Here is a 26,841-nt window from a genome sequence, read left to right as displayed (position 1 = left end):
TCAATGCCGAGGGGGGTCCTGTGACCCCCCCCCCCCCACATCCCCCGTATCTGCGATCGCTGCAGATTAGTAGCGGCATAGAAGGGGTTTGTGTTTGAGGGAGCGCATAGAGTCCCCGCGCTGCTGTGGCGGGACTCGATGTCTCAGAAGGCAGCCTGATGCCTTGCATGGCATCGGGAACTGCCTTCTACGGGAGCCGAGGAGATCCAGCCTCAGGCTGGGTCTCCTAGGACTGTGTTTCCCAACCAGTGTGCCTCCAGCTGTTGCAAAACTGCAACGCCCAGCATGCCCGGACAGCCTTTGGCTGTGCGGGCATGCCGGGAGTTGTAGTTTTGCAACAGCTGGAGGCACACTGGTTGGGAAACACTGTCCTAGGCAACCAGTTAGTGTATTACTCTGTGTAATACACTTGCATGCAATGCATTACAATACAGATGTATTGCATTGCAGGTGGGATCAGACCCCCAAAAGTGAACATCAAAAATAAAGTAAAGAAAAAAAAAAGTTTTTTTAATAAAATTTATAAACGCCAAGTGATCAAAAAGGCGTATGCCCCCCAAAATAGCACCAATCTAACAGTCACCTCATCCCGCAAAATAGGAGCCCCTACCTAAACCAATCGCCCAAAAAAAAAAAAAATATGGCTCAGAATATGGAGACACTAAAACATCATTTTTTTTTTGTTTCAAAAATGCTGGTATTGTGTAAAACTTAAGTAAATAAAAAAGTAGACATATTAGGTATCGCCGTGTCCGTAAGAACCTGCTCTATAAAAATATCACATGACTTAACCCCTCAGATGAACACCGTAAAAAAATAAATTAAAAAATGGTGTAAAAAAAAAGCCTTTTTTTTTTTTGTCCCCTTGCATCACAAAAAGTGTAATAGCAAGCGATCAAAAAGTCATACGCATCCCAAAATAGTGCCAATCAAACCGTCATCTCATCCCGCAAAAATCATACCCTACCCAAGATAATCAACCAAAAACTGAAAAAACTATGGCTCAGAATATGGAGACACTAAAACATGATTTTTTTTTTTTGTAAAAAAAAAAAATGCTGGTATTGTGTAAAACGTAAGTAAATGAAAAAAGAGACATATTTGATATCGCCGCGTCCGCAATAACCTGCTCTATAAAAATATCACGTGACCTAACCCCTCAGGTGAATACCTTAAAACAAATAAAATAAAAACTGTGCCAAAACAGCTATTTCTTGTTACCTTGCCTCACAAAAAGTATAATATAGAGCAACCAAAATTCATATGTACCCTAAAATAGTACCAACAAAACTGCCACCCTATCCGGTAGTTTCCAAAATGGGGTCACTTTTTTGTAGTTTCTACTCTAGGGGTGCATCAGGGGGGCTTCAAATGGGACATGGTGTCAAAAAAACAGTCCAGCAAAATCTGCCTTCCAAAAATCGTATGGCATTCCTGTCCTTCTGCGCCCTGCTGTGTGCCCGTACAGCAGTTTACGACCACATATGGGGTGTTTCAAATGGAAAATCTGCCAAAAAAGTTAAATTTTGAAATGTTCTCTATTTTCCATTAATTCTTGTGGAACACCTAAAGGGTTAACAAAGTTTGTAAAATCTGTTTTGAGTACCTTTTTAAGGGGTGTAGTTTGTAAAATGGGGTAATTTTGAGGTGGTTTCTATTATGTAAGCCTGACAAAGTGACTTCAGACCTGAACTGGTCCCGAAAAAGTGGGCTTTAGAAATTTTCAGAAAAATTTCAAGATTTGCTTATAAACTTCTAAGCCTTGTAACGTCCCCAAAAAATAAAATGGCATTCCCAAAATTATGCAAACATGAAGTAGACATATGGGGAATGTAAAATAATTATTTTTGGAGGTATTGCTATCTATTATAAAAGTAGAGAAATAGAAATTTGCAAATTTTTCTAAATTTTTTTTGGAAAGTTGGTATTTTTTTTATAAATAAAAATACATTTTTTTTACTCCATTTTACCAGTGTCATGATGTACAATATGTGACGGGAAAAAATAAAATAAAACTCAGAATGGCCTGGATAAGTAAAAGCATTTTAACGTTATTACCATATAAAGTGACACATGTCAGATTTGCAAAAAATGGCCTAGGCAGGAAGGTGAAAACAGGCCCGGGGTTGAAGGGGTTAAGAGATGGAGACCACATAGGTCTTCTGTCTCAGTTCTATACTGTATCTGGCAACAAATGTGTATAAGATTGTTGTTAATTTACTTTTGTTAATAAAACAGTTTAGAAATAAAATTGGCAACATAATGTAAGAGTGTCTAAATTGACAGGAGGTGGGGCAACAAAATTAGGGGGGGGGGGGGGGGGGGGGTCAGCAATACAATAGCCCAAAATACCACGTGCCACATTGTTGCACAATATATTTCTACAAAAGCTATCTCTGAGTTGGCCATCAATGGAGGCCATTTTCTCTTCTCATCTTCCAGTTGTCTCTGATTAAGATATGGAGAAGGGTGTTTAGGAGGTGAGATGCAGGACATCGTTCAATTGAGGAGGGCATGTCGCTGGCCAGGTACATGAGTACCTGATTCTCACAGTTTTACCACTTTTACCACAATTACCACCAGAGGCCGCAATAACGCCTGTACAAGCATCATAGACGCCTGTTCAGGCCATTTTACTCCTTGGAAAAAGATTCATGCGTATTTTTATGCATGGTCATTTTCTAGTCAGAAGCTGCCAGATCCGAAACACATGAAGCCCCGCCCCTAACGGACATCTCTCTCATCAGGAGACGCTCCAGAGTCTGGACTAAATACTACATTGTGGTTACAGGACCTGTGGTGATGTCAGTCATGTGATCAGCCATGTGTGTGGGATGTGTTAGCAGAGTGCTGGTGGAGAATGCAGAGGTACTTTATGTGTATAAAACAGGTCTATTGTACAGTTTTCTGTGTGTAATGTGCACACAGTAATTCTATCTGTGTAATAGACATGTAGCAGAGCTGTGTGTGCAATGTGTTGTGACATAGCAAGGGGTTTTGTTTGGGAAGGCTGGTATTTTCCTCCCAACATGGGGCGGCTGGGCTAATTTCCAGCCAGGTGAGATCAAATACCGGACCGGAGTTTAAGTGCCGGTCCGGGTTTTGGCAGCACCTTGCTGTCGTTTAAATAGGCAGCTGGGCTCAGCAGCTGAGTCTCTGTTTTGGGATCTGAAGCATGGTGCTGTGCTGGAAGGTTCAGAGCCGCATGAGGGCTGTATGCTGGGAAACAGGCCCCTAAAGCCTGCTGTGGACTGCCGGGGATAAAACGGCTAGCAAGGTGACGTGTCTGTTCCATGGACTTTTCATTGTGTGAATTAACACCAAGACTTTAATGAGTCGTTTTTCTTTTGCCTTTTGTGTGAATAAACACTGACCATTTTGATTTACGAACTTGTTTTGCCTCTGTACTGCGTCCGCTTACCCTGCCTACCAGAGCAAATCCTCACAATGAAAAGTCCATAGAACAGACATCTCACCTTGCTAGCAGTTTTATCCCCGGCAGTCCACAGCAGGCTTTAGGGGGCATGTTTTCCAGCGGAGAAAGCCTCTGGACCCAAGCCTGCCGATTATAGATCCTACACTGGGCTCGCTGAGCGGCTTCCATATGCTCCCTGACAAGAGGCAAAATGGTCTCTATCCACTGTTGCATCTTGATAACATACCTCAGGACACTTTTATGCGGAGTGGTTTGCTGTTCCCACGAGTCTTTGGCCACGTCTAACAGACCACGAGGATGTCTGCCATAAAGCAATTCGAAGGGCGAGAACCCAGTAGAGGCCTGGGGTACCTCTCGCACTGGGAACGTGAGATAGGGCAGAAGAAGGTCCGAATCCATACTATATTTATACACCACCGGTTTTAACATAGTTTTTAGAGTTTTGTTAAACCTTTCAACCAGACTGTCCGTTTGCGGATGGTACACTGATGTCCGTAACTGTAAGTTGCTGCATATCAGACAGAGTTCTCTCATGACCTTGGACATAAAAGGGGTCCCCTGGTCAGTCAGAACCTCTTCAGGTAGTCCCACTCGGGAGAACATCTCCATTAGCTCCTTAGCTATAAGCTTTGCTGATGTATGTCGCAGTGGCACCGCTTCTGGGTACCGAGTGGTGTAGTTCAGAATGACCAAGATGTGTTGGTGTCCTCTAGCGGACTTCGGTACAGTGCCTACGAGGTCCATAGCGATTCGCTCAAACGGCACCTCGATGATCGGGAGAGGTACCAAGGAACTGCGGAAAAGGTGCTGGGGGCTAGTCTCCTGGCAGGTCGGGCAAGACTTACAGAATTCTTCCACCCCCCTAAACACACTGGGCCAGTAAAACCGTATCCGGTCCTGTGTCTTCTGCATTCCCAGATGACCCCCAAGAACATGCTGGTGGGCTAACTCTAACACGAGTTTGCAATAAGCCTGGGGCACCACCAATTGTTTCAATGGATTCACCTCGCAGCTGGTTTCCCTAATACAGGGAAACACCGACTCTGCCCCTGGTTGTTGTGGTTCATGATCTACTATTAATACTTTTTTTTTTTTTTTTTCCCTAACGCCTCCACAACGGCACTTATTGGAGGGATGTCCCCGCCCCAGGACAGGAAACAATGACATAGAAGCAGAAGATTTAAGAATCTCCTCCCCCTTACCTAGTTAGTCGTTGTTTCCTGTCCGGCGGAAGTACGTGGAAGCCGCTCCTGCAGCAGGAGAAACTTTGTCTTTTCCGCCCAGCCTCACCTCGGTCCTGGGGTCCTTCGCCACTTTCATGTCGGAGGGCTGGAGCAGGGAACGGGTCCTCGGGGACGCATGGCCTCCTTTCCTGTTCCCGGGAGTAAGTCCTGCTTGCAGGCGTCCCCGGGCGCATGCACGGTAGTTCACGAGAACTATCGCAGGATCCGACGTCAGCGGGTGAGATTCTCCTTGGGCAAGAGAATTTCGCGAGTAGGCGGAGCTCCTGCGGCGCGGAATTTAAAGGTTCCTCTCAACCAGCGTCCTCCTGCTACGCTTAACGATGTTAGGCCCTGGAGATATGGACACCGCAAGGAAGCCCGTGGATCACTCAGCCCGGTAAGCCGCCTCCCAGAGGAGAGATATGCTTAAAACTGTGTTATTCTGTTCTTTACCTTTTTATATTGCACACTTGGTGCCTGCTGCTTTCCACCACCGGTGAAGGGTCTGGCCTCTTAGATGATTCTTCTGCTGGTCTCTAAATGTGCCCCATTTTGTTTCTATGTTGATCTTAGGCCAGAGAGACTGCGACCCCAAAACCGCCTGGTGGAGATCTGGCACGGAAAAAATGTGGCATTTGTCGCAAAGCACTCTCCTCCAAGTCGAAAAAACCTCTGTGCCCCAAGTGCACAGAAAAAATTGTCTCAGAGGAATCTCCTTCCCTTCTCGAGTCTATGAGGTCAATAATTAAAGAAGTAAATGCGGCAGTAGACCTAAGAATGCCGTCATCCCCAAGACCATCCACCTCTCAAAGATCCCTAGCCTCTGACGCCGGGTTTGAGTGGGATGAAGAGGAAATCTTTTCTTTGTCAGACTTCTCCTCTTCTGAAGACGACTCTGGTAAACCCCTCTTTCAGGCGGAAGAGACAGATGGACTCTTAAAAATCATCAGAGCAACTATGAACATCGAGGAGGTGAAGGAGGCTCACTCTGTACAAGACCAGATGTACCAGGGGTTAGGGGAATGGAAGAAAAGAACCTTCCCCATTCACAATAATGTTAAGTCCCTTATTGCTAGAGAGTGGAAAGATCCAGAAAAAAGGGTTGCTATATCAGGCGCCTTTAAACGCAAATACCCCTTTGACGCTGATTTAAACCTGTGGGAAAAACCCCCAAAGGTAGATGCACCATTAGCCCGGATCTCTAAAAGAACCTCGCTACCCTTTGAGGATACTGGCCTCCTCAGGGACCCCATAGACAAAAAGTGTGAAAGCCTTTTGAAAAAATCATGGGAGACTAACACAGCTTTGCTGCGACCAAGTATAGCTTCTACCTGTACTGCAAGAACACTCTCAGTTTGGCTGAACCAGCTAGAAGGTCACCTGGCGGCGGGTACCCCGCGAGATGAAATCCTGGCTTCCCTACCAGCTCTCAAGAAGGTGTCTAATTTTCTTGCTGATGCCTCTGCAGACTTAGTGAAACTCTCTGCCAGGTCAGCAGCCTTATCAAATGTCACAAGAAGAGCTGTCTGGCTCTGCACCTGGTCAGGGGACGCGAGCTCAAAGAATCGCCTATGCTCCATCCCGTGTGAAGGCGATAGATTATTTGGTTCCACCTTAGACGATATTCTGGATAAAGCTGCGGACAAAAAGAAGGGCTTCCCTATGGAGAACCGCTATTTTGATCAGAGGCGTTCCTTTCGAAATCAAAGAAAGCCCAAAGGGGATCCTAAGAAAAAAGAGAGTTCGAAGAGATGGCAGCCCTCCAAAGGTAGGGGTAGAGGGTTTCTCTTTAACCCCGAAAATGCTTCATCCTCAAAACAATGACTCTGGACGTCAAGTGGGGGGCAGACTAATCCACTTTGCTGCCGTCTGGGAAAATATAGGAGCATCTCCCTGGGTGGTAGGCATCCTAAGTCATGGCCTAAGGTTAGAGTTTCTGTCAATACCAACAGATCATTTCATGATTAACAAAATTCTGCCTCATCGAGAAAAACTATCTTGCCTAGAGTCAGTAATTATGTCACTGATTCAGAAAGGAGTAATTCGTCAGGTTCCTGCGGAAGAACAGGGCAAAGGGTTTTACTCCCCTGTCTTCTTAATCCAAAAACCCAACAAGACCTATCGACTAATTATAAACTTAAAAGGCCAAAACAAGTTTATAGTTTACAAGCGCTTCAAGATGGAGTCAGTGAGATCCACCATAAATGTCCTCCCTCAAGACTGCTTCATGGCGACCATGGACCTTCAGGACGCCTATTACCACGTCCCGATTGTTATGGCCCATCAAAAGTATTTAAGAATTGCTATCTATATAAAAAACCGGCTCTGTCACTTTCAGTTCATAGCCCTCCCCTTCGGGCTCTCCTCAGCCCCAAGGGTGTTTTCAAAGATCATGGCAGAGGTCGTCAAAGCCCTTTACCTAAGAGGCATTCAAATTATACCTTACCTGGACGACTTTCTGGTAGTTGCTCCCTGTGCAGAGACCCTTCTGTCCCACCTAGCAGACGTTCAGAAATTTTTTACCACCCTAGGGTGGATAATAAATTTCAAAAAGTCTAGACTTAAATCCGGCGCAAAGGAAGACCTTTTTAGGGGTAACCTTAGATTCCCATCGATTTAATGTCTTTTCTTCCACAGAACAAACAGATCGAGCTCCAGAAAAAAGTCTCGCTATTCTGCAGTCAAAGATCCACAACGGCAAGGAACCTCATGACCATTCTAGGTATCCTTACGTCAACGATCCAGTCAGTAAGGTGGGCCCAACACCACACAAGACCACTTCAGGCGTTCCTCCTATCTTCCTGGGATGGCACCTCCTCGGCCCTGGAAAAGCGCGTGATGATTCCGAAGTCGGTAAAAATATCTCTTATGTGATGGAGAATCAGAAAACACCTTCAGACAGGTGTTTCCTGGACACAAGGAGATCAAATGGCTGGGGGGGTCACTCAGGCGGAAGAGTGGTCCAAGGCACTTGGGGAGCGGATCTACTACAAGCCTCCTCCAACTTAAGGGAACTCTCAGCGGTATACAACGTCATGGTCGCTCTCTTTACGCCTACATCACCAAAAAGTATAAAAATCTTCTCAGACAATACTACTACGGTCGCCTATTTAAACAAACAGGGAGGCACTAGGAGTCGCTCCCTAGCAGCCGTAAGCGACAAGATCTTCTCCTGGGCAGAGAGCAACCTAATTTCCCTTACAGCCTTACATGTCAGAGGAGAAGAAAATAGTTTGGCCGACTTCCTCAGCCGTCAGACTCTGAAAGGAGAGTGGTCCCTAAATCTGCAAATATTTCATCAATTGTGTCTCAAGTGGGGGACTCCAAAAATAGATCTGTTTGCGACAAAGTCCAACAAACAGACCAAACAGTTCTGTTCCCTCTCCCAAAGGGACCAGCCACTAGGGATAGATGCCCTATCCCGACCATGGCCAAACTGCCTTCTTTATGCCTTTCCTCCCTTCAGCCTAATATCAAAGACCCTGATAAAGGTACAGGAAGAAAAGGCCAAGGTAATCTTTATAGCCCCTCACTGGCCGAGAAGATCCTGGTTCCCCTTGCTACTTCATCTTTCAGCAGGGGAATCCTGGGTCCTCCCATCCGTACCGGATCTCCTTCATCAAGGCCCAGTAAATCACCTGACGGCCTGGAGACTGAGCGCAGCACCTTTAAAAAAGAAGGGACACTCGGATTCAGTTATCTCCACTCTCATGCTCAGGCGAAAACCCATAACATCCAGAATTTATCAACGAACATGGAAAGCCTTTAAAAAATTCTCGTGTGACGTGATTTTGCCAGACATTCCTCAAATTCTGCAGTTCCTTCAAGCCGGACTTGACAAAGGCCTCAGACCAGCAACCCTTAGAGTGCAGGTATCAGCCCTAAGTGCGTTTTTGGACGTCAAGTTGTCAGAATCCTCTTTAATAAAGCGTTTTCTTAAAGGCTCTATGAGAGACTCCTGTAGCCTGTCCTACCATTGCTCCCTGGGACCTTAACTTAGTGCTGTCTGTCCTAATGTCTCCTTTGTTTGAACCAATAGAAGAAATATCCCTGAGACTTCTTACGTTGAAGACAGTGTTCCTTACGGCCATTACAACTGCTAGAAGAGTCGGGGAGATCCAAGCCTTTTCATATAAGCCTCCTTATCTAACAATCCTCGATGACCGCATAATTCTGAAACATTGCCCAGCCTTCATACCTAAGGTAGTGTCTAGATTTCACTGCGAACAAGAAATTTCGCTGCCCTCGTTCTGTCCTTCACCAACCTCGGAAAAAGAGAAGAAATACAACAACTTGGATGTAAGAAGGGTTGTAATCTGCTACCTCAACAGAACTTCAGGCACTCGGACCAACTGTTCTTACAGTACCAAGGGACCAGAAAGACCTCCAGCCCCCGGTTGGGCTAAGGGCTCACTCCACCAGAGCAGTGTCATCCTCATGGGCTGAGGCAGCATCAGTATCATTAGAACAGATATGTAGAGCCGCAACTTGGGCCAATCCTATGACTTTTTTCAATCACTATAGGATGGATATCCTTAAGAACCAGCACTTATCATTTGGGCGCAGGGTACTTTCTGCTGCTGTCTCTCCCTAATCCTATTACTCTGTTAATCCTCCAATAAGTGCCGTTGTGGAGGCGTTAAATAAATAATTACTCTTACTGGTAATTGATTTTTCCAATAGCCTCCACAACGGCACTGGGATTCCCTCCCTGATATATTGTTACATGGATATAAGTTCTGCTAAAGACTTTTTTTCTTTCTAATGATGTAATTGTCCTTGGTTATTAATACATATGATTTATTTTTTTGGCATCACTTCTGTGTCCTCTCTTATTGACTGACTAGGTAAGGGGGAGGAGGTTCTTAAATCTTCTGCTTCTACGTCGTCGTTTCCTGTCCGGGGCGGGGACATCCCTCCAATAAGTGCCGTTGTGGAGGCTATCGGAAAAATCAATTACCGGTAAGAGTAATTATTTCTTTCCCATGCTCGGGATAGGGTTGGGTCCCGGTGTTGGGCGGTACCAAAATTATCCCCGGAGACATTGAGGTCTGCCAGCTGAGGACCCGACAGCAAGTCCTCCATGTCTCCCTCCATCACACTTAGCGGGGTTGTCTCCCCTCTTCCACCTGAGTGGCGTCCACCCATACCGATGGCCCTTTGGACTCAGGTTCCCAGGGTTCTGGTCATCCCCCCCCCCCCCCTTACCCCCTGAGCCAGGCCACTTTGCTAGGGTTACCCATGCTCGTGGGTATCATATTTAGCATGGCTGGATCTTAACAAAGTTCCAAGTAGAGCTTCAACATGCAACAAGAAGAAATGGGAGTGAGACAAAACATTTTTTGAGCTTTCAATATAATGAAAACAACGAATAAACAGAAACAGGCTGTTTTTCAGCTGATCAAAAGTTTAGGACCACACCTCCAAAAAAAACGAGCCCCCCCCCCCCCCCCCCCAAACAGAAATCCAACTTCCAAACATGAACTCAGTAATGAGTAGCTCCGCCGTTATTGTTTATTACTTCAAAAATTCATTTCGGCATGCTTGATGCAAGCTTTTCTATGAGGTGAGTGGGAACATTTCTCCAAGTGGTGAAGACGGCCGCACGAAGGCCATCTACTGTCTGGAACTGTTGTCCATTTTTGTAAACTTCCCTTGCCATCCATCCCCAAAGGTTCTCAATTGGATTTAGATCCGGGGAACACGCAGGATGGGCCAAAATTGTGTTGTTATTCTCCTGGAAGAAGTCCCTTGTTGAAAAACCCAGTCGTTACCACACAGACGAGGACCCTCAGTCATGAGGAATGCTCTCTGCAACATCTGGACATAGCCAGCGGCCGTTTGAAGCCCCTGCACTTCCTGAAGCTCCATTGTTCCACTGAAGGAAAAAGCACCCCAGACCATTATGGCGCGTTATGGCACTGTGGCGCGTAGAAAACATCTCAGGTGGGATCTGCTTGTCATGCCAGTAACGTTGGAAACCATCAGGACCATCAAGGTTAAAAAAAATTCTCATCAGAGAATAAAACTTTCTTCCACCTTTGCAAGAGAGCACCAAACATGGGACATTCAAAGTCCAAACGAGCAGTTCTGTGGCGTTCAAGGAGACGAGGTCTTTGAAGACATTTTTTGTTTTTGAAGCCCTTCAGTCTCAGATGCCGTCTGATGGTTATGGGGCTGCAGTCAGCACCAGTAAGGGCCTTAATTTGGGTCGAGGATCGTCCAGTGTCTTGACGGACAGCCAATTGTATCCTCCAGCTCAGTGCTGATGAAATTTTTTGGGGTCTTCCACTTGACTTTTTTGTTCCATAACCCTCAGGATCATTTAAGAAATTCCAAATCACTGTCTTACTGCGTCCCACCTCAGCAGCGATGGCGCGCTGTGAGAGACCCTGGTTATGCGGTTAAACAACCCGACCACGTTCAAAAAGGGAGAGTTTTTTGCCTTTGCCATCACAAGGTGTGACTACCTGACAGAAAATGACAATGAATCCACATCTTTGCACAGATTTGGCCTTTTAAAGGCATGTGGTCCTAAACTTTTGATCAGCTGAAAAACAGCCGGTTTCTGTTTGTTTGTTGTTTTTCATTAAATTGAATGCTCAAAAAATGTTTTCTCACTCCCATTTCATATTGTTGCATGTTGAAGCTCTACTTGGAACCTTGTTAAGATCCAACCATGCTAAATATGATTTTTTGCCATTTTTCAAGTGGTCTTAAACTTTTGATCAGGACTGTATAAGTTCGTAGTGTAGATTGGTGGTGACTGCCACCTCGTGGGTTCACCTGCTGGCAACCATGGATAGAGACACCATAGCAGTGGGGTAGTCTTCCAATTCTCCATGAATACACATAGCCCTGACTTTCCGGCCAGTATACTCAGTAGACCGTACCAGGCGAGTCCTTAACAGGGTCACCAGACTCCCTGAGTCCGACAGAGCCTCTGCTGGAGTGTCTCCCACCTCCACCTGGCACAGGTGATTCAGAGTCTCCGGGGGAAACCCACTGCACACAGCTTCCTATTATATAGCGACTGATGGAAGCTATAGTTCGTGTCCATGGGTTCCACCTGATGTGGACAGTCAGCTCGTACATGGCCAGGCTCCCGACACCGCCAGCAGACTATCGGAGCTGGGTCCACATGGAGTACATCCCGGGCAGGTTTGGTGGACACAAATCGCCGGGTCTGGGGTGGAGAGTTATGGGATTTGAGTACCTCCTCCCAAAAGAACCCCCCTGTAGATTTTTGGTAGCCTCATAGTCAACCTGGTGGAGCGCTATCTCGAGAGTATGACCTGGCCGATCCATTGCTAGAGAGGGGATGGCAAAGCCCTCTAGAACATATCAGCCAACAGACGGTCCAGCATAGCAGTGGGGCTCAGCATGTCAGGCTGTAGCCACTTTTGCAAGAGGTTAAGTAAGTTATAATCAGGGCCGTCTTTGCCGCAGGGAAAAAGGGGCAGCTGCTCCAGGCCCAGTTGCTCCTGGGGGCCCAAGGGAGCTCTGTTTCACGATTCACTATGCAGTCTTCTTCAGAACAACTTACAAGCAAGCACGTCGTCGGCGTCGTCACGTGGTTGGTAAAGGTGGTGTGTGGTGAGTGGCGCCGCGGCGGAGCTGCCAGCAGCAGGGACTAAGTCTCCGCCTCTGGAGCTAAAGGGATTGGGTGGTCAGTCACGGACTCACGTGACCACCAGTGACTCACTCACCTTACACAGGCAGACCTGCCACTGCCGTGCCAGGAGGAGGAGGTATGTAGAGGCTAGAGCTGCACGCATATTGACTTTATTTATATTAGAAATTTGGACCGGTCAGTTGGTCAGGTCACAGAATTATTAATTAACCCTTACCCCATTCATAAATTAGTGGGGGATTATTATAGAGACGGCCCCAGCCCCTGGAGACATAAGGGGTTGGGTTCTCTCTGTCTGCTGCTGAACTGGGGCCACCCGGCCACATTTACTAATCTTTGCTCAGGGCAGGGGGGCCCTCATGGTGTGGAGTGGTCATTTTCACTAAAGAATATAGTTTAACCATTTATGTGCAAAAGGGAAAAGAAGTCAGCTCCAATCAGATATCTGCACATAGACCAAGAGTCTTGGTCTATGTGCAGATATCTGATTGGAGCTGACTTCTTCTTTTCTCTTTTGCACATAAATGGTTAAACTGTATTCCTTAGTGAAAATGACCAGTCCACCCCACACCATGAGGGCCCCCCTGAGCAAAGATGAGTAAATGTGGCCCCAGCCCACAGTTATGCAGACAGAGAGAAGCCCTTATGTCTCTCGTCTCTCTAATCCACCAGTAATTTAAATAACCCCATTAGTGGGGGATTATTATAGAGACGGGAGACATAAGGCATTGGATTCTCTCTGTCCGCTGAACTGTGGCCTGGGGCCACCCGGCCACATTTACTAATCTTTGCTCAGGAGGGCCCTCATAAATAAAGACCCACATGGTGTGGTGTGGACTGGTCATTTTTACTAAGGAATATAGTTTAACCATTTATGTGCAAAAGAGAAAATCAGAAGTGAGCTCCAGGAGGATCTTTTGAGTTACAAACTCTCAAGCCCAGAGGCCTCAATGTGGAATTCAGGGTCATATGAAGATCCCTCACTGTTGCAGTTTTTTTTCCTGTTTTTCCTTTTCCCTTTTCCCTTCTCCCTCACTTCGGTTTCTTTTTCTCTCCTTTCCCTTCCATGGTTCTGATGAACTCTGCTTTCCTCACTCGTATAGGTTTTATACATATGCAGCCATTGGATCTATTCCATTAATTGATTCATGTTTTATTTATTATTTTTTATATAGATGGATATACAAACCTTTTCAACAATGAATTACCTCCTTGGAAGCTACAAGACAGCAGGACCATACTGGCGGTTATGGATATGTGAATTTTTATTTTATTTATATTTGTGTACAATGTATGCATGTAATCACATTGAGACATATGACGACACAGACAAGATTTGACCTTGCAACAATCCTTCCAACACTATGGGACCTTTGGCACAGTGCAGATTGTCACTTGTTGGAGGTCATGTATCTGTGCGTATTGGATCCCTAGGGTATTATACAGTCTGCGTATGATTGGATGGCATTTCAGGATGGGGACCGGGATGCAGAGTCTCTTCTTGGTGACGGCTGCGTCCTTGGATCCCATTTGGGCATGCTGCCTCCGAACGGGTGACCCCTGGCGGAGACTCCATGCTTCCTGAGAGAAAGTGTGACTGCCTATGACAGGTGGACCATTAGATATACAACTATTGATACATGATGGTATGGGAGTATGTTTGTAAGGGTGACAATGGCGGGATGCCACTAGCCCAACTTGCATTGTTTGACTCCCACCTTTTTGAGTAATTACTAAAGAAATGGTATAGTAGGATTGTCCGCTGGTATGAATGGCGGTCATGTGACTCCGTCATGTGATCGACAGACTGTTTCCACCTTACTTTGGGAAGGAGCATGCTCAGTTGATGCTCGGTGCGAGGTCGCCATCTTGGATGTGTCTTCTATGTGATAGATAGTCTCGTGGGATGAGGAGCACTTCACGCCTGCGCACTACGCAATCTCGGACGCCGACAAGGTCCTGCCGTCTCAAGCTACATGTGAGAACCTTCGATTGAATGAATTATTTGTTTTTAATTAACACGATTATGTACACCTGATTTGCGATATTGAGTAATGATGTTATGCACTGTAATCATATGACTTTATGGACACATCATTGGCACATAGCACTTTATGACTCATTGTCTGTTTTTAGTGAGATATAATTATGCACATCCTCCTGTATATCGTTTTTAACACTGTTTTTATAGATATTGATGTATAATCATGTAATCACTTTGTTAATTATGTATGCTATATAAGCACTTGACTTTGCACTAGGTATTATGGCTTGACAAAGGCTCCATGGAGTGAGCTGAAACATTGCTGTTACCACATGGGTGAATAAAGTACCCTTTTTTTCACGGATATTTGAGTGCTGCCTTGGCCTTTTTTGGATATATCGCTATATATACACTGCTCAAAAAAATAAAGGGAACACTTAAACAACACAATGTAACTCCAAGTCAATCACACTTCTGTGAAATCAAACTGTCCACTTAGGAAGCAACACTGAGTGACAATCAATTTCACATGCTGTTGTGCAAATGGGATAGACAACAGGTGGAAATTATAGGCAATTAGCAAGACACCCCCAATAAAGGAGTAGTTCTGCAGGTGGTGACCACACACCATTTCTCAGTTCCTATGCTTCCTGGCTGATGTTTTGGTTACTTTTGAATGCTGCCGGTGCTTTCACTCTAGTGGTTGCATGAGACGGAGTCTACAACCCACAAAATGTGGTTAAGGTAGTGCAGCTTATCCAGGATGGCACATCAATGCGAGCTGTGGCAAGAAGGTTTGCTGTGTCTGTCAGCGTAGTGTCCAGAGCATGGAGGTGCTACCAGGAGACAGGCCAGTACATCAGGAGACGTGGAGGAGGCCGTAGGAGGGCAACAACCCAGCAGCAGGACCGCTACCTCCGCCTTTGTGCAAGGAGGAACAGGAGGAGCACTGCCAGAGCCCTGCAAAATGACCTCCAGCAGACCACAAATGTGCATGTGTCTGCTCAAACGGTCAGAAACAGACTCCATGAGGGTGATATGAGGGTCCGACGTCCACAGGTGGGGGTTGTGCTTACAGCCCAACACCGTGCAGGACGTTTGGCATTTGCCAGAAAACACCAAGATTGGCAAATTCTCCACTGGCGCCCTGTGCTCTTCACAGATGAAAGCAGGTTCACACTGAGCACATGTGACAGACGTGACAGAGTCTGGAGACGCCGTGGAGAACGTTCTGCTGCCTGCAACATCCTCCAACATGACCGGTTTGGCATTGGGTCAGTAATGGTGTGGGGTGGCATTTCTTTGGAGGGCCGCACAGCCCTCCATGTGCTCGCCAGAGGTAGCCTGACTGCCATTAGGTACCAAGATGAGATCCTCAGACCCCTTGTGAGACCATATGCTGGTGCGGTTGGCCCTGGGTTCCTCCTAATGCAAGACAATGCTAGACCTCATGTGGCTGGAGTGTGTCAGCAGTTCCTGCAGGACGAAGGCATTAATGCTATGGACTGGCCCGCCCGTTCCCCAGACCTGAATCCAATTGAGCACATCTGGGACATCACGTCTCGCTCTATGCACCAACGTCACGTTGCACCACAGACTGTCCAGGAGTTGGCAGATGCTTTAGTCCAGGTCTGGGAGGAGATCCCTCAGGAGACCGTCTGCCACCTCATCAGGAGCATGCACAGGCGTTGTAGGGAGGTCATACAGGCACGTGGAGGCCACACACACTACTGAGCCTCATTTTGACTTGTTTTAAGGACATTACATCAAAGTTGGATCAGCCTATAGTGTGTTTTTCCACTTTAATTTTGAGGGTGACTCCAAATCCAGACCTCCATGGGTTAAAAAATTTGATTTCCATATATTTTTTTTTTGTGTGATTTTGTTGTCAGCACATTCAACTATGTAAAGAACAAAGTATTTCAGAAGAATATTTAATTAATTCAGATCTAGGATGTGTTATTTGTGTGTTCCCTTTATTTTTTTGAGCAGTGTGTGTGTGTGTGTGTGTGTGTATGTATATGTATATGTGTGTATGTATGTATGTATGTGTGTGTGTGTGTGTGTGTGTATATATATATATATATATATATATATATATATATATATATATATATATATATATATATATATATATATATATTATAATAATAATAATTATTTATTAGTATTATTAGCTAGTCCTAAAAATGCTGCACTATTAAAATGTGAAAGTCTTTATCTCGTATGGTGAACGGCATAATGGATCAAAACTTCAAAATTGCCAATTCGCTGTTTTCTTGGTAGCTTCATCTCACAAAAATTTTCAAAACGTTAGTTATATGCCAAAATGGTATCAATGAAAACTACACATGGCCCTGCTTAACCACCTCAGCCCCCCCTAGCTTAAACACCCTTAATGACCAGGCATCTTTTTACAATTCTGCACTACACTACTTTCACCGTCTATTGCTCGGTCATGCAGCTTACCACCCAAATTAATTTTACCTCCTTTTCTTCTCACTAATAGAGCTTTCATTTGGTGGTATTTCATTGCTGCTGACATTTTTACTTTTTTTGTTATTAATCGAAATTTAACGAAATTTTTGCAAAAAATGACATTTTTCACTTTCAGTTGTAAATTTTTTTTAAAAAACAACATCCATATATAAATTTTTCTCAAAATTTATTGTTCTACATGTCTTTGATAAAAAAAAAAATGTTTGGGTAAAAAAAAAAATGGTAAAAGTTATAGCGTTTACAAACTATGGTACAAAAATGTGAATTTCCGCTTTTTGAAGCAGCTCTGACTTTCTGAGCACCTGTCATGTTTCCTGAGGTTCTACAATGCCCAGACAGTACAAACACCCCACAAATGACCCCATTTCGGAAAGTAGACACCCTAAGGTATTCGCTGATGGGCATAGTGAGTTCATAGAATTTTTTATTTTTTGTCACAAGTTAGCGGAAAATGATTATTTTGATTTCTTTTTTTTTCTTACAAAGTCTCATATTCCACTAACTTGTGACAAAAAATAAAAAATTCTAGGAACTCGCCATGCCCCTCACGGAATACCTTGGTGTCTTCTTTCCAAAATGGGGTCACTTGTGGGGCAGTTATACTGCCCTGGCCATTTAGGGGCCCTAATGTGTGGGAAGTATTTTGAAATCAAAATGTGTAAAAAAAAAAAAAAATGACCTGTGAAATCCTAAAGGTGCTCTTTGGAATCTGGGCCCCTTTGCCCACCTAGGCTGCAAAAAAGTGTCACACATGTGGTATCGCCGTACTCAGGAGAAGTTGGGCAATGTGTTTTGGGGTGTCATTTTACATATACCCATGCTGGGTGAGAGAAATATCTTGGCAAAAGACAACTTTTCCCATATATATATATATATATATATATATATATATATATATATATATATATATATATATATATATATATATATATATTTTTTTTTATACAAAATTGGCATTTGACCAAGATATTTATCTCACCTAGCATGGGCATATGTAAAATGACACCCCAAAACACATTGCCCAACTTCTCCTGAGTACGGCGATACCACATGTGTGACACTTTTTTGCAGCCTAGATGCGCAAAGGGGCCCAAATTCCTTTTATGAGGGCATTTTTAGACATTTGGATCCCAGACTTCTTCTCACGCTTTAGGGCCCCTAAAATGCCAGGGCAGTATAAATACCTCACATGTGACCCCATTTTGGAAAGAAGACACCCCAAGATATTCAATAAGGGGCATGGCGAGTTCATAGAAATTATTATTTTTTGCCACAAGTTAGCGGAAATTGATTTTTTTATTTTTTTTTCTCACAAAGTCTCCCTTTCCGTTAACTTGGGACAAAAATTTCAATCTTTCATGGACTCAATATGCCCCTCACGGAATACCTTGGGTGTCTTCTTTCCGAAATGGGGTCAAATGTGGGGTATTTATACTGCCCTGGCATTTTAGGGGCCCTAAAGCGTGAGAAGAAGTCTGGAATATAAATTTCTAAAAAATTTTACGCATTTGGATTCCGTGAGGGGTATGGTGAGTTCATGTGAGATTTTATTTTTTGACTCAAGTTAGTGGAATATGAGACTTTGTAAGAAAAAAAAAAATAAATTTCCGCTAACTTGGGCCAAAAAAATGTCTGAATGGAGCCTTACAGGGGGGGTTATCAATGACAGGGGGGTGATCAGGGAGTCTATATGGGGTGATCACCCCCCTGTCATTGATCACCCCCCTGTAAGGCTCCATTCAGATGTCCGTATGTGTTTTGCGGATCCGATCCATGTATCCGTGGATCCGTAAAAAACATACGGACGTCTGAATGGAGCCTTACAGGGGGGTGATCAGGGAGTCTATATGGGGTGATCACCCCCTGTAACGCTCCATTCAGACGTCCGTATGTGTTTTGCGGACCCGATCCGTGGATCCGTAAAAAACATACGGACGTCTGAATGGAGCCTTACAAGGGGGTGATCAATGACAGGGGGGTGATCAATGACACGGGGGTGATCAGGGAGTCTATATGGGGTGATCATGGGGTTAATAAGGGGTTAATAAGTGACAGGGGGGGGTGTAGTGTAGTGGTGTTTGGTGCTACTTATTACTGAGCTGCCTGTGTCCTCTGGTGGTCGATCCAAGCAAAAGGGACCACCAGAGGACCAGGTAGCAGGTATATTAGACGCTGTTATCAAAACGGCGTCTAATATACCTGTTAGGGGTTAAAAAAAATCACATCTCCAGCCTGCCAGCGAACGATCGCCGCTGGCAGGCTGGAGATTCACTCGCTTACCTTCCGATCCTGTGAACGCGCGCGTTCACAGGAAATCTCGCGTTTCGCGAGATGACGCATATATGCGTGACTGTGTGCTGAGCTGCCGCCTCCGGAACGCGATCCTGCGTTAGGCGGTCCGGAGGCGGTTAAGATGAACCCTTACTCAGCCCCATAAATATAAAAAAAAGTAATGGGTCAGAATATGGGTGATACAGAGAAGATTTTTTTTCAGTTTTTATTTCTTTGAAAGTGATAAAGAAACAAAAGAAAACAATGAAAATGTTGTATTACTATAATTGTACTGACCTACAGAATGAAATTAACATGCCATCGCATAAAACTATTGCGGAATTCATATTTATTTATTTTTTTCAAGTTTCACACTAGATCGTATGCTATAGTAAATGGTACTATTAGAAAGTATAACTTGTCCACAATAAATAAGCCCTCATACGGCAATGTGAACAGAAAAATAAAAAAATTATGGCTCCTAGAAGGCGTATTTGTCATCCATGCTTCTTCTGTATAATTTAACTGATATACTTACTGAGAGCTGAAGTTCCTGAGTCAGAAGGTCCAAGTTTACAGCATTACTACGTTTTGTAGCTCTGCCAGGTTCTGAGAGGTCTTTTATTATTTTTATTAATGTTTCTTGTTTCTATTATGAAATATATCTAATTAGATTTATGTTTTTTTAGGTCGATGACCAGTAACAGATTGCAAATAATTTTTCATCATTTGGTGAGTACGTGTCAAATAAATTTTATGTTTATTATGATCATCACATTTACCCTATATTCACATTAGCGCTTTGAAATCCAGCAGTTTGATCCAGTAGAGGAACAACCTACCGGAGTTCACCGTCTTCGGGCATAGCTGGTGAATGTAGTGAAACGCTGGATTCCAATCAACTACACTGGGATCTGATAGGGATCTGACCACTTTCCGGCATAATACCGGCTTTTGGCAGTACAAAAGTCATGCCAGGACTGTCTGGCCAAAAGTTGGCGGATCCCCATCTGATCCTGTTGTTGTCATTGTGGATCCAGCGGTTCCGGGCATTATCTGGCTATCCCGGATATGGTGAACTCTGGCAGGCTGTTTTCTCTTCCGTACCAGCCTGCCGGATTTCAAAAACCTTGATGTGAATGTATCCCTAAGATTTTTCCCCACACAAAGTATTTATTATTTATCTACAGGATAGTTGATAAAAATAAGATTGCTGTGGGTCTGACTGTTGGGACCCCCAAGGATCCTGAGCACAAGGGGTCCCTGAGTTCCTTCTCTTAATGGAGTGGCAGTGGGCATGTCTATCGACTGCTACATTGATTTCTGTGGAATTCACAGAACACTTTCTATGCATAATAACCAAACAAGGATTTAACTTTACTACATTGGTCCATACATCTATTGTAGAACCATCAGCTCCTGATGTGATCTTTTTTTTATATTGACTTCCTGCTTACTTGTTTTGCGGATATATTCTGTTACTAATCTGAACAGAAGTCTATGCAGCACTGGATCCAAGACTAAAGGTCTTTTTACACAGACCAATGCCCTGGCAGATTAGCAGGGATGAGTGTTTGTTTTTATAAATGATTGTTTCCGATAATCTATGTGTAAAAGATGCAGACAATCACCCAATGAACAAGCAAATGCTCAGTCATCAGGTGATTGTGTTCTACCCGCACCAAAAATCTGCATTCCCGTGCAGCAGATTGTCCGGTCTAAACAACTGATGCCCAGGAATAATGATTTTCTATGGGGCCAAGCAATTGTTATATTGATTGCTTGTCCCCATAAAGTAGAGGTGATTGCTGCATGTAAATGCCACCCTCATCTCCGCTGATCATCAGTCAGTTTTCAGGAATGTCTGCTTAGTTCTTAATAATCTACCAGATCATTGGTCTGTGTAAAAGGACTCTAAAGCCACTTCCTCACACATTGTGTCAGGATCTATTCAGGAAAAAACTGATGGTTTTGCACGCAAGTTCACTGAATTTTGTCTGTGATTGCGTTCAGTGTGTGCATTTCTTCTGTCCGGATTGCATCCGCATTGCATAAAAGACTAAAGAATAACAATCTACTGAACATCTCCCACTAGCCATCAGTGAAAAACGCATTGCATCCGGATGCCTTTTGTTTTTCATACAAGCCCCATTCACTTCTATGGAGTCAGAGCTCTGTGAAAAATGTGCAATATAGTTAGAACACATGAAAAACTATGCTCATGTACACAGACCCACTGAAATTAATGGGTCAGGATTTTTTTTTTACGGTGTTCACTATGCGGTAAAACTGACCTTGACTTTTTCTTTTGTTTTAACACGTTAAGGACCCAGGACGAGAATGCTCGTCCTAAGGCCTTTTTCACACAAGCGTGTCCGGATGCGTTGCGGCCAACCCGCGTGAGTAGGTACGCAATGGCAGTCAGTTTTGACTGCGATTGTGTTCCGTTTTTATTGCGCGGGTGCAATGTGTTTTGCACGCGCGTGATAAAAAACTGAATGTGGTACCCAGACCCGAACTTCTTCACAGAAGTTCAGGTTTGGGTTCAAGTTTGTGTAGATTGTATTATTTTCCCTTTTTAACATGGTTATAAGGGAAAATAATAGCATTCTGAATACAGAATGCATAGTACAACAAGGCTGGAGGGGTTAAAAAAAAAATAAAAAAATTAAAATGTAACTCGCCTTAACACCTTAAGGACCGGGCTCATTTTCACCTTAAGGACCAGGCCATTTTTTGGAAATCTGACCAGTGTCACTTTAAGTGCTAATAACTTTAAAACGCTTTGACTTATCCAGGCCATTCTGAGATTGTTTTTTCGTCACATATTGTACTTCATGGCACTGGTAAAATGAAGTCAAAAAAATTATTTTTTTTGCACAAAAAAATACCTAATTTACCAAAAATTTGGAAAAATTTGCAAATTTCAAAGTTTGTTTCTCTACTTCTGTAATACATAGTAATACCCCAAAAAATTGTGATGACTTTACATTCCCCATATGTCTACTTCATGCTTGAATTATTTTGGGAATGATATTTTTATTTTTTGGGGATGTTATAAGGCTTAGAAGTTTAGAAGCAAATCTTGAAATTTTTCCGAAATTTACAGAATTTTTAGGGACCCGTTCAGGTCTGAAGTCACTTTGCGAGGCTTACATAATAGAAACCACCCAAAAATGACCCCATCTAAGAAACTACACCCCTCAAGGTATTCAAAACAGATTTTGCATACATTGTTAACCCTTTAGGTGTTGCACAAGAGTTATTGGCAAATGGGGAGGAAATTTGAGAATTTCATTTTTTTTGTCTAATTTTTCATTTTAACCCATTTTTTCCACTAACAAAGCAAGAGTTAACAGCCAAACAAGACTGTATCTTTATTGCCCTGACTCTGCCGTTTACAGAAACACCCAATATGTGGCCGTAAACTACTGTATGGCCACACAGCGGGGCGTAGAGTGAAAGGTGCGCTGTTTGGTTTTTGGAAGGCTGATTTTTATGGACTGGTTTATTTACACCAAGTCCTATTTGAAGCCCCCTGATGCACCCCTAGAGTAGAAACTCCCTAAAAGTGACCCCATCTAAGAAACTACACCCCTCAAGGTATTCTAAACTGATTTTACATACGTCATTAACCCTTTAGGTGTTGCACAAGAGTTATTGGCAATTGGAGATGAAATTTGAGAATTTCATTTTTTTGCCTAATTTTCAATTTTAACCCATTTTTTCCACTAACAAAGCAAGGGTTAACAGCCAAACAAGACTGTATCTTTATTGCCCTGACTCTGCTGTTCACAGAAACACCCCATATGTGGCCGTAAACTACTGTATGGCCACACAGCGGGGCGTAGAGTGAAAGGTGCGCCGTTTGGTTTTTGGAGGGCTAATTTTGCTGGACTGTTTTTTTTACACCATGTCCCATTTGAAGCCCCCCTGATGCACCCCTAGAGTAGAAACGACATAAAAGTGACCCCATCTAAGAAACTACAACCCTCAAGGTATTCAAAACTGATTTTACAAACTTTGTTAACCCTTTAGGTGTTGCACAAGATTTAATGGAAAATAGAGACACAATTTCAAAATTTCACATTTTTGGCAGATTTTCCATTTTAATATTTTTTTTCCAGTTACAAAGCAAGGGTTAACAGCCAAACAAAACATTATTTATGGCCCTGATTCTGTAGTTTACAGAAGCACCCCATATGTGGTCGTAAACCGCTGTACGGGCACACGGCAGGGCGCAGAAGGAAAGGAATGCCATACGGTTTTTGGAAGGCAGGTTTTGCTGGACTGTTTTTTTTTTTACACCATGTCCCATTTGAAGCCCCCCTGATGCACCTCTAGAGTAGAAACTCCAAAAAAGTGGCCCCATTTTGGAAACTACGGGATAAGGTGGCAGTTTTGTTGGTACTATTTTAGGGTACATATGATTTTTGGTTGCTCTATATTACACTTTTTTGTGAGGCAAAGTAACAAAAAATAGAAATTCAGAAATTTCATCTCCATTTGCCATTAACTCTTGTGGAACACTTAAAGGGTTAACAAAGTGTGTAAAATCAGTTTTGAATACCTTGAGGGGTGTAGTTTCCAAAATGGGGTCATTTTTTGGAGTTTATACTCTAGGGGTGCATCGGGGGGGCTTCAAATGGGACATGGTGTCAAAAAACCAGTCCAGCAAAAACTGCCTTCCAAAAACCATATGGCGCTCCTTTCCTTCTGCGCCATGCCGTGTGGCCATACAGCAGTTTACGACCACATATGGGGCATTTCTATAAACTAAAGAATCAGGGCAATAAATATTGAGTTTTGTTTGGCTGTTAACCCTTGCTTTGTTATGGGAAAAAATGAATTAAAATTGAAAATTTGCCAAAAAATAGCTGTTTTGGCACTGTTTTTATTTTTTATTATTTACAACGTTCATCTGACAGGTTAGATCATGTGCTATTTTTATAGAGCAGGTTCTAACGGACGTGACGATACCTAATATGTATACTTTTTTATTTATTTAGGTTTTACACAATAATATCATTTTTGACACAAAAAAAAAACATGTTTTAGTGTCTCCATAGTCTGAGAGCCATAGTTTTTTCAGTTTTTTGGCGATTGTCTCAGGTTGGGTATCATTTTTGCGGGATGAGATGACTGTTAGATTGGTACTATTTTGGGGTGCATATGACTTTTTGATCGCTTGCTATTACACTTTTTGTGATGTAAGGTAACAAAAAAATAGCTTTTTTGACACCGTTTTTATTTAATTTTTTTTTACAGTGTTCACCTGAGGGGTTAGGTCATGTGTTATTTTTTATAGATCAGGTTCTTACGGACATGGCAATACCTAATATGTCTACCTTTTTATAATTTATCAGGGTTTTACACAATATCATTTTTGAAACATTTTGTTTTAGTATCTCCATAGTCTGAGACCCATAGTTTTTTTTTAATTTTTGGGCCATTGTCTCATGTAAGGGCTCATTTTTTGCGGGATGAGGTGACTGTTTGATTGGTACTATTTTGGCGTACATGCGACTTTTTTGATCACTTTTATTACCTTTTTTGGGAAGTAAGGTGGGCAAAATTTCAATTTCCTCATAGTTTTTATTTTTTTATTTTTATGGCGTTCACCGTGCGCGGAAAGTAACATGACCGTTTTATAGATCAGGTCGTTACGGACGCGGCGATACCTAATATGTGTAGTGTATTTTATTTTTTTTATTTTTATTCAGTGATAAATGTGTTTTTTTGAAACTTTACTTTTTTCACTTCTTTTTTAAACTTTTTTTTTTTTGACCCAGACCCACTTGGTTCTTGAAGATCCAGTGGGTCTGATGTCTGTATAATACAGTACAGTACAATATATTTTGTACTGTACTGTATTTTACTTACACTGAACAGATCTATGCTTTTAGCATAGATCTGTTCAGCACCATGGACAGCAGGACGCCTGAGAGGCGTCCTGTTGCCATGGGAACCTTCCCCGTCTGCTCAGTACTGGTCAGAACTGCGCAGACTGGGAAGGGTAAGCACAGGGCTGAGGGGGGCTCTCTGGGGGCTCTCTCCCATCGGGGGGCTGCAAAGGCACAGGTGCCCCCCGATGAGAGAGGGAGGGAGCTCCCTGCGCTGTTAACCTTTTCCATACAATGGTCCGTACGGACCGCTGTATGGAAAGGGTTAAACGGCTGACATTGCATCGCAGATGTCAGCCGTTTATACCAGGGTGCCAGCAATGTGCTGGCACCCTGGTATACCCACTAGACACCAATGATCATTCAAGGGGAGGCGGGCGGGGGATCGCGATCCCACCTGCCGCACCTCCCGCACCTTACCGCACCGCTTGCGACACCCCCCCTGCACCACCCGCCCACATAATATCATTCAGGGGTGCAGGGGGGGTGAAAAAGCTTTATTTTAGACATTCTAAAGTTTCTGATCCCCGCGGTCAGGGACCGCGGGATCAGAAACTGCAGAAAGCGCTACAAACCGCAGGTCTGAATTGACCTGCGGTTTGCAGCGATCGCCGACATGGGGGGGGGTCACAGGACCCCCCTCGGCATTGACCCAAGGTGCCCGGCTTTGTGCGACAGCCGGGATCTCAGCGCTGTCACCATGTCTGCAGACATGGTGACAGTTAAATGCCATGACGTGTATACTCATCATGGCGCGCTAAGTAGCAGTGCGCCATGACGAGTATACTCGTCATAGGTCGGGAATATTTTCACACTATCTCCTTCTCTGATCGCTTCCCTGACAGGAATTGGGGCGATCAGAGAAGGAGAAGCACATAGTCCCTCCCTAACTCCCCCTTACCTGCCCCGATGCGCTGCGATTGGTCCCTCTGCAGTAATGGACCAATCGGGGAGGGGAGCAGGATCGCGGGACTGCGGTGCGGTTCTCCCTGTCTCCCAGGCGCAAGTCCTCCGGTGGAGGCAGCCCCGGGCAGCGCTTCCTGATCTGGGTATCGCGAGAGGAAGGCGCGGGTCACGTGAGCGCAAGCTCACAGGCGCAGAAAAGAGACGTCATTTCCCCTAGGAGTTTTAAAAAAGTAGCGGGAATCGGCGGTGTCCTGTGATTCAGCCTGCAATATGTCGGCATCAGGAGAGGACGCAATGCGCAGACCCACGGATCCATCCAAGACCAGCAGCCCGGTAAGCTACCCTCCTCTGGGGGGAAATGTAAAATACCTGTGGTATCCTGTGATCATTGAGGGGTTAGATTCTTACCTTTCTTTTACTGCACTGGATAAGGGACTGTACCTCTCCCTTTTTAAAGACTAAGACAACCCCCTTTATTAAACAAGCTTTCTGACTTATATCTATAGGTCAGGGAAGCTCAGAAGTCCACCGCATTACAGCGAGTCAAAAATTGCTCTATTTGTAAAAAAGCCTTACCGTCAGGTTATAAGAAACCCCTTTGTTCAAAATGTTTGGAGAAAATTATTTCGGAAGAGTCCCCTTCCTTATTGGACAATATTAGAAATAGTACTAAAGAGGAAGTAAGCAGCGCTGTGGATCAAAGACTAGCTACCACATCCCAGAAACCTTCTACTTCCATGACCGAGATGTCCGCTACTTTAGAGTCGGAATATCAGGAAGAGGATTTAGATGAAGGGGAGCTCCACTCGGAGTCTGAGCCTCTTTCCTCTGAAGACGAATCCGGGAAGCCTCTCTGTTCCATAGAGGACACTGAAGCATTATTGAAAACCATTAGAGCAACCCTAAACTTAGAAGAGTCTAAACAATCCAAAACTATACAGGATTTGATGTTTAAGGGCTTAGGAGAAAAGAGGAAGAGGGTGTTT

General features: G+C 44.0%; 1 protein-coding gene across 2 annotated transcripts in view; it reads left to right on the top strand.

Annotated features, from left to right (window-relative positions):
* Window positions 1–26,841, top strand: part of HIBCH (3-hydroxyisobutyryl-CoA hydrolase) — a 516,160-nt gene that overhangs the window by 42,827 nt on the left and 446,492 nt on the right. For both annotated transcript variants that reach the window (XM_040440248.1, XM_040440247.1), the window contains exon 2: window positions 19,736–19,778. In XM_040440248.1, coding sequence (XP_040296182.1) covers window positions 19,736–19,778 — 43 coding nt within the window. The remainder of the gene's footprint in view (window positions 1–19,735; window positions 19,779–26,841) is intronic.

This window comes from Bufo bufo, chromosome 7 (genome assembly GCF_905171765.1).
Source record: "Bufo bufo chromosome 7, aBufBuf1.1, whole genome shotgun sequence".
Lineage (NCBI taxonomy): Eukaryota > Metazoa > Chordata > Amphibia > Anura > Bufonidae > Bufo > Bufo bufo.
This window is presented reverse-complemented; position numbering and strand designations above follow the sequence as displayed.